The sequence below is a fragment of the Nicotiana sylvestris genome, chromosome 3, assembly GCF_000393655.2.
Source record: "Nicotiana sylvestris chromosome 3, ASM39365v2, whole genome shotgun sequence".
Taxonomy (NCBI): Eukaryota; Viridiplantae; Streptophyta; class Magnoliopsida; order Solanales; family Solanaceae; genus Nicotiana; species Nicotiana sylvestris.
Window position 1 is genome coordinate 106,200,769 of NC_091059.1, and position 8,646 is coordinate 106,209,414.

Here is an 8,646-nt window from a genome sequence, read left to right on the forward strand (position 1 = left end):
TAGGGGGTTTTGTTCAGGAGAGATCTAATCATGCACCTGTTCACCAAGTAGCAGGCAGTGTTGACCGCTTCAACCCAGAAGTTCTTTGCAATTCCACTATCGATCAACATTGTTCTTGCCATTTCTTCAAGAGTTCTATTCTTCCTTTCCACTACTCCATTTTGCTGGGGTGTTCTTGGAGCTGAGAAGTTGTGAGTAATGCCATTTTCATTGCAGAACTCATCAAATTTGGCATTGTCAAATTCTGTTCCATGATCTGATCTAATATATGCGACTCTAGACTCCATCTTCACCTGTATTTTCTTCACAAACGCCACAAACACCTCAAAGGTTTCATCTTTAGATCTAAGAAATAGAGTCCATGTGAATTCGGAGTAGTCATCCACTATCACAAAAATGTATCTTTTTCATCCCCTACTTTGCACTCTCATAGGGCCACATAAATCCATATGCAAAAGATCGATTGACTTTGAGGTGCTTACATCCTTTTTAGGCTTAAAAGAAGACTTCACATGCTTTCCTTTAGCACAGGCATCACAAACTTTCTGTACTTTGAACTTTGACATGGGCAGACCATGGAAAGGTCCTTCTGAATTAGTTTGTTCAAAAGAGAGAAGCTTGTGTGCCCCAATCTTCTGTGCCAGAGTTCAGCATCATAATCAATAGCTTTCAGACAACTCAGATCACCACTTTGCAAGGACGCAAAATTAGTAACATAGATGTTCTTGTATATCTTGGCCACAAGTACCACTTCACCGGTTACCAAATTAGTAACTGTACATATCTTGGACAAGAATTCCACCTTGTTTCCTTTGTCACAGATCTAAGAGACACTCAAGAGACTGTACTTAAGACCATTGACATAGTACATATTCTCAATAGAGTGAGTGTGTGATTTCCCGACTTTTCCAACTCCAAGAATGTACCCCTTTTTCCCATTGCCAAAGGATACACTCTCTCATTACAAGGCTTTTAGTGAAAGAAAGTCCATGGTATTTCCAGTCATGTGCTTTGAATATCAACTATCCATGAACCATTGTTGACTACTTCCTTTCACCGTTCATTGTACAAGGAGATAAAGAGTTAGTTTTAGGAACCTAAGCAAGTTTGGGTCCCTTGTAGTAGGCAAGAGGATGAATAAGAGCTCTCTTGGTCCATGCAGGTAATATTCGTTTTTATGGATGGAACCTGGTCCCTTTTTAGTAGATACATTTTCAGCAAACACTTTATTTTTCTGAATGGACTGGACCCTGTCTTGGCAATTTTCCTTGAAATGCCCATTGTTCCCATAGTAGGTACACAACCAGTTATCTAGTACAGTCACATACTTGCTATGGGGGTTGTAAGGCGTTTTCTCCCTTTGAAACCCTATTCCCTGCCTGTTTACACCATTATTAACGTACATGACAGTGATAGCTTCTGAGGACCAGGTCCACTTTAGGGACTTTTCCAGATCATTTTTTACTCTTTCCAGCTCAGTTTAGAGATGCTTTTTTTTATTAGTTTCAACACACAACCTAGTTCTCACAGCCTTCAACTCTTTTTCAAGCCTAATGTGTTCCTCACTAGCTACCTCTTTTCCTTTTCCAGTATTTCTGGGTTTAGACTCAGTTCCTAGTCCCTCTAGTGTTTCCCTCAGGTCTACAACTACTACCAAGAGATCATCTCTTTCTTCCTCAATCTCAGTCACTCTTTTCACTAAGGCCTCCTTTTCTTTACTGAAGTTATCAATGGTTTTCTTATGTTCAACAACTACAGCCACTAAGTCATCTCTTTCATGCTCTATGGTGGCAATTTTTTCGGTTAAAATATTTTTTTTCTTTCTCCAACTCACAAATGGTTTCCTTCAGATCAACTACACACACTACCAGATCATCTCTGGTTTGTTCAGCTTCTCCTAGTTCTAAGGTCAAGGCATCCTTATCCTCCACAAGACTATGATAGGCATCAATCAATATATTAGCTAAAGACATAAGTTTCTTATAAGAGTAGGATTTTAGATTTCTCTGAACATCCCTGAAATTTACCTCATTGTTGTCATCGTCTTCATCATCATCATCTGATTGGGCCATCAAAGAAAAAGTTGAATCATATTCATTTTCCTCGCTTTCAACTGCCATCATGGAGTTGTCACCAACATCAGTTTCATTTTCAGATTCACTAGAGGAGTCTTTCCATGCTACAAGAGCTTGTTTCACCACATTGTCAGCAGATCTCTTCCTTTTAAAGTTCTTGTCAGGAACCGGGTTCCTCTTAGCTGCTTTCTCAGGGTTGTACTTGGAGAACTCTTGCTTCATGAGAGGATAGTCTTTGATGAAGTGCCCAGGCTTTCTACATTTATGGCAGAGATGATAGTTTTTTGGTTTGCTAGAGCTGCCCCTTTTCAGCATTCCTCCATTCCTTCTGACCATCTTCTGAAATCTTTTGGTTAAGTAAGTCATGTCACTGTCCTCCTCACTTGATTCATTGCTATCAGCTTTGAGTACCGGGTTCTTTTCTTTCTTTGATTCTCTTCTTTCACTGCCTATCTTCCTCTTCATCTCGTAGGTCTTCAGATTTCCAAATAACTCATCTATGGTCAGCTCCTGCAGGTCCTTTGCTTCAGTAATAGCATTCACCTTGCTTTCCCAAGAACTAGGCAGGATATTGAGAATTTTCATTACTAGTTTGTGTAAGCACGTGATTTTTGCTTTACGGACATTCGCTCCAAAAGAAAATAAAAATAGTGACAAATGGCTTCGTTGTACAATTGTTCGAGTTTTCATGTGTTGTTAGTCACTTGTGGATCTGTCCATTCTTTTTTTTGCATTTAATCATTAACAAACAAAATACAAAATATATGTATTAGGATGGTTAAACCATAATTCGGTCAGTAAAAGAAAATTCAAAAATATATATGTGCACCGTTCGCCCTAGGCTCTTAGCTAACCTACGTAAATATTTTTGTGATAATTGTGTTAAAATGTTGCATTGTTGTTTAATTCCGTTACCTTATTATTTGTTATTTTTATTTTGTTTAAAAGAAAAGAAAAAATAATAAGAAAGAAAACAAAAGCAAAAGAGTAGGGAAAATCGGTTTGGGCCAAGAAATGAAACAAAATAGGCCCAAGACCAGGACACAGATCCAGTCCAAACACAGGCTGCCCGGACACGTCCCAAACGACGTCGTATCAGCGCCTCAATCTGAGCCGTTGATTCATGGCAATCAAACGGTCCAATACAGCCCCTGCTAAGTCGAAACGACGTCGTTTCAGGCAAGTTAATCTGGGCCGTTCATTCCCATTGATCCAACGGATCCAGGCCTTCCTCTAAACCCGTCAACATGACCCGATCCAATCCCCTACCCGGTCATAACCCACTATCATCTCCCGAACGACGTCGTCCCTCCTCAATGGTTAGATCCTGGCCCTTGATCTCAATTGATCCAATGGCCAGGATCTAAACCCTCAATACATATATAAACCTAACCCCCTTACCCCACGCCCCAAGCCACACCCCCCCCTCGGCCACTATTCACCATCTTCCCCAGGCTCCCTTTCCTCTCAAACCCTAGCAGCCTAGGTTTCCCACCATAAGCCTGGCAACCACAGTTCCGATGACCACCAAAATAACACCCCCGATGCACCCGACCATCCTGAACACGAATCCACTAACCACAAGCCTCGAATCACTTCCGTTCGTCTCGAATCTTCGTTTGAAGATTTGAGTCGAACCTGGACCTATGCCAAACCACCCCATCTTCATGCTAGACACTCTCCTGACCTTCCTCGTGACCAAACCAAGCTTGGTTTGGTCCGAATCCACCCACAACTCCCAAAAATCCAGATCTGGAAATCCAGACTTCTGAAGCACATGCACCTGGGGAACCCGGCCAGTTTTGACATAGGTTTGAGGTCTAATAGACCTTAACCAAGGTGTTCTCATGTGAGAACACCCTGATTAAGGTTTGTTCGGCCTCAAAGGTTCGAAGTCGAGTTTGATTTGGGTCTGTTTGGTTTAAACATTTTGGTAAGTTTTCCGTTCTTTTGTTTTATTTCCAAATAAGTTGTCAGCATATCTCTTTGTGTTTGTTTGTTATTTTGTTACTTCTTCCAGATTTCTTTCATCTCTGTTAAAGACCCTTTATTTGGTCGATTGTCTTCTGTTTGTTCTGAATACACTCTGTGATAAACATGATCGTCAGTTAGATTAATCGTCAAAGGAACTAATTCATATAGGCCCAGTAATTTAATAAAAGTTGTCTGATACCCTTTAGGTCCCCGAACGTGTTGTTTATATGAGCGACTGATTATTACCTGCTATAATTAGTATAGTCGACTCGATAAATGTCGTCGATTAGTTTTCTATAACTAATGGATCGAAGGAGCTAGGAGTTTCACATAACTAATTAAACTCGGACACTGGCTGGATGACCTAGTAATGTTTGAAATGGTCTGTTGGCATTATAAAAATGACTAAAAGGGTTCAGTCTAGGCAGTCCTGAGTTCGAGTTTTCATCAGTGCAAAAATGCCCTAATGCTGCAATAGGCAGGGGCAGTAATAATCAAGGTTAACGGGGGTATTCTGGGGTGTTTAAAAAGAACAGAAGTAATTAGTTTAAGTGAGCTGACAAAAAGGGTACTAACTTAGGATTAAACTAATACCAATGGGGGAACAAGACACAAGGGTATGGGGGCTCAAAATGAATAAACAAATGAGCCCATAATTCTGGATTAAACAAAACCAGGCGTGGGGAATAAAGGGAGCTGACACCAAGCATGCTGAGCATGGGCTTAAAGAGTATGGGCATTCTGCCAATTGGCAGGCAGGGCAGCTCAGCTGTAATGGTGCATTTGGCCTATAAATAGGCCATTTGATAACTAAAACAGGGGCTGAAGTTTAAGGGTCTTAGGCTGGACTTTTAGCTTTCAGAGAGGGAAAAACAAAGGGCTGGAAAATTTGTAGTCTAAAGAGAGGTCTGGTGAGTTCAAAGAAAACTGAAAAACATAAGTTAGTTTCCAATAAACACTGCAACCAAACACTGCCTGAAAGTTGTATAAGAGTGCATATTGGTCAAGCTGTCTTGGCCAAGTTCTTGGTTTGCATTGGTTGAGCTGTTTCTGGTTATTGAATTGGTAGTGTTGCTGCATTGAATACTCTGTTTGCTGTTGTTTCATCTTTCTTTTCTGGGTTCATTGGTTTGGTACTCGACTATTGGTTGTTCCTCTTTGTTCTGGGAAATATTGTTGGTTCATCATTCTGCCTCTGGGACTGTTTGTTTGTTGCTCGACCACTTGTGAGCTCCATCATTGTGGCTGGTTGTTGTTGCTGTGTTGTTGGTGTTTATCTGCTGTTGCTGTATTTGCTGCATACTACTCAGCTGACCATTCTCCTTCTTCTTTTTCTTTGCTATACCAGGTACACGATTAATAGTGTCAATGTAACTTGAAAGTTGAGCATGAATATAAAAGAGAAGAGCTGAAGATGTTTATTTCATACATAGACTGTTATATTAAACTTCATGTAATGTATAATAGCTTACTTTCTTGTCTAGATACTGAAGCTAGCCTGCATGCCTAGTAGATATCAATGTGTGGTGATAGAATGTTAGTTTGTATATATGGGTTGATAGATAAAAGTATTCCCAATGCAATAGGTTGTACCTAGGCTTTATCTAATTGCGTTTAACATGTCTTTAAATGCATAAAACCGTCCATGTTAGTTAACTTCATTGCCTCCTTATAATTGGCGAACCATTGCTTTAAAATAAACAGCGCAAGTCTGCACTTCTCAACCTCACGAAGGTCGAGCCCGAATCAAACGAACCCAGCAGGCTTTCATCAGAAAGGCAGCGGCCCAGGCCCAGCCGATACTATGTTGGCTGGGTTTGGGCCCATAATGACCGATTAGCTGCCCACGTGCATGGCCATGTTTTCTGATTTTGCGCAAGCACTCGGAATTCTGTTATAGATAAACTCGCAATCATGTAATTAATTAGGACTGTCTACCGTTTTCAATTGATAGAGACGAACACGACAAGAAACGTAGTTGCTATAGGATGTCCTTTTAAAATAAGAACGAGATGAGCCTCGATGAAAATAAACAAAACACGCAGATGCGGGGCCCTTGTTAAATGTAAATCATTGAAGCATTTAGTTTCCCGGACGGGTTGTTTAGCAAATCTCACAACCCTCCTAAAATAACAACACGTTAGTCTCTTTAGGACACGCTTTAATAAACCTTACCTTCCTAAACTTGGGTGCACATTTATGTGACCCAAATCCAAATCTCGACGGATTCGAAATGTGTCTCTAATCACGGGTACATTGATTGTGACGTGGTTCGAGATACATTTTCACAACGTTGCAATTCTTGATAAAAACAGTAAATGATAAAAGCGGTTAAAAGTTAAATTTTGCACATAAGTTCACACTTGTATGAAATCAGATAATCAAGCCGAATATAACAGTTGAGCGACCGTGCTAGAACCACGGAACTCGGGAATGCCTAACACCTTCTCCCGGGTTAACAGAATTCCTTATCCGGATTTCTGGTACGCAGACTGTAATATGGAGTCATTCTTTTCCTCGACTCGGGATTAAAATTGGTGACTTGGGACACCCTAAATCTCCCAAGTGGCGACTCTGAAATAATTAAACCAATCCCGTTTCGATTGTCCTTTACTTGGAAAAAACTCCTTTGCGCCCATGCGGGTGCGGAAAAAGGAGGTGTGACAGCTCTGGCGACTCTGCTGGGGATATGACCCAGAACCACTGGTTCAGGGTTAAGAATTCGAGCTTAAAATAATTGTTATTATTTGGCTTTATTTATTATCTGATTATTACATGTTTTGAGCCTAATGTGCTAAATGCTGCTTTTACCGCTTTGATATTATTTGAACTGTATATAAACTGTGCCGAAACCTTTCTCTTCTTACCTCCGGGGATGTGCTTACTGGTTGAGACTCCCTATTCTGTTAGTGTCATACCCCAAATAAAAGAGGTTCGGAAAGTTTCTAAGCCGGCTGGCCTTTTGGTTCCCGGAAAGGAGCTCCTTCCTCAACTCGAGTTGTCCGCTCGGGTACACTGTCTAGAACACCGACCCAGGTTTTGAACATAGAATAACGTGACTTCATGCCGGATCCCTAGTAGGAACGCTTATTTGCATCACGTTGCATATGACTTAGGGGACTCAACACAGGGGTTGGGTCCGTCTAGGACTAGCAACCTGATATGAAAAGACCATTCTGGTGCATCCCACTGTTCTCCGTGCATTTATTTGTCTCATACCCGCATGCTGACCGGTGTTTTTGATATTTGGAATATTGTGAAAAAAAAAAAGGGAAATAACGGTTGGGAATTGATTTTGAAAAAAAAACAAATACTGTCAAAACTCGGCCAAAATTTTGAAAAGTCGTTGTTCTATCTTTCATAATAAAATTATATCAATAGAAATATAGAGTTGTCTTATCATAAAAATCAAAAAAAAATCTTATTTTTAAAATTGTTTTTTATAATAATAAAAAAAAAAAAAAAAAAAAGTCTTGTGTTGTCTTTACTTTTATCATTTGTTACAAATATATGTATATATATATATGAAAAATTCGAAAGTTTTGCTTTATTTCCAAATGTATATATCTTTACTTATGGTAAAAGTATTTATCTTGTTATAAGTCTAGAAAAGTCCTTTCAGGCTCCCAGTTTTTCGAAAAAAAAAAAAAAAAAATATAATAAATAAATAAACAAATAAACAATAAAAATAATATATATTGACTTCTTTAGAAAGTTTTATATATATATACATGAAAATTCAAAATTCAAAAAATCGCATATGTTTTTGCTTTTAGCAGGATAAGTGTCGTTTGTTAAAATCTTATTAATAAATGTGCAGAATGAGCACGATTCCGAATGAACCATTTTCAATCATGAATAAAATTCCCCTCCAATTGCGGCTCTGGTGGAATGATTTGGGCAAAGAGGGGCATGACGAAATCAAGAAGTATCTGAAAGGCCTCACGAGTTTGTTGGATATCAGGCCACGAGGAGATATCATAAGGGCACTAGTCCCCCACTGGGATCCTGCGCACAATGTCTTCCGCTTCTCAGATTTCGAACTTACCCCAACTTTAGAAGAAATAGCAGGGTATATCGGCAGCGCTGAGACTCCTTTGAGGCACAAATATCTGATTGCTCCGAGAGCTGTGGCAGTACACCGGTTCCTGGACTCCTTAAAAATAGTCAGAACAATTCATAACCCTGACTTGGCAAAAGGTTTTTGCAGCATGAGTTTCATATATCAAAGATATGGTCACATAGGAGGATTCGACAAGCCAGAAAACCAGTTGTGCAGCAAAGGTAATCGCCAGAAGTGGGAAGAACATAGACGAATTGCTTTCATGATAACTTTCTTAGGACTACTAGTATTCCCAAGAAAAGATGGGAATATTGACATAAAGATAGCAGGGGTCGTCAGTACGTTGCTCACACAGAGTGATAGTACGTTGGCGCCCATGATAGTAGCTGATATATTCCGGGCACTCACTTCTTGCAAAGCCGGAGGAAGCTTTTTCGAGGGTTGCAATTTGTTGTTGCAAATGTGGATGACCGAACACCTATGTCACCGAGCCCCGTTTCTGAGCCATGGATCCGCAGGAAAGACCTGCATAGA

General features: G+C 40.0%; 1 protein-coding gene across 1 annotated transcript; it reads right to left on the minus strand.

The window, feature by feature from the left end:
• Nucleotides 1-508: 508 nt before the first annotated feature.
• On the minus strand, nt 509-2,660 carry LOC138887798 (structural maintenance of chromosomes protein 3-like). Its single transcript, XM_070169585.1, has 4 exons — nt 1,835-2,660; nt 1,529-1,752; nt 1,211-1,375; nt 509-823 (listed from the first exon to the last, which is right to left on the minus strand). The coding sequence occupies exons 1-4, from the start codon at nt 2,658-2,660 to the stop codon at nt 509-511; spliced, it is 1,530 nt and encodes a 509-aa protein (XP_070025686.1).
• Between the last annotated feature and the right edge of the window lie 5,986 nt (nt 2,661-8,646).

What these genes read in the sequence shown, in the direction of transcription:
- LOC138887798 (XM_070169585.1), bottom strand. Translation starts at nt 2,660, where the DNA reads ATGAAAATTCTCAATATCCTGCCTAGTTCTTGGGAAAGCAAGGTGAAT. An exon ending in TTGAAAAAGAGTTGAAGGCT is followed by an intron (nt 1,376 to 1,528) that starts GTGAGAACTAGG and finishes GTAAACAGGCAG; the next exon opens with GGAATAGGGTTTCAAAGGGA. An exon ending in ATAAAGTGTTTGCTGAAAAT is followed by an intron (nt 824 to 1,210) that starts GTATCTACTAAA and finishes AGTGTCTCTTAG; the next exon opens with ATCTGTGACAAAGGAAACAA.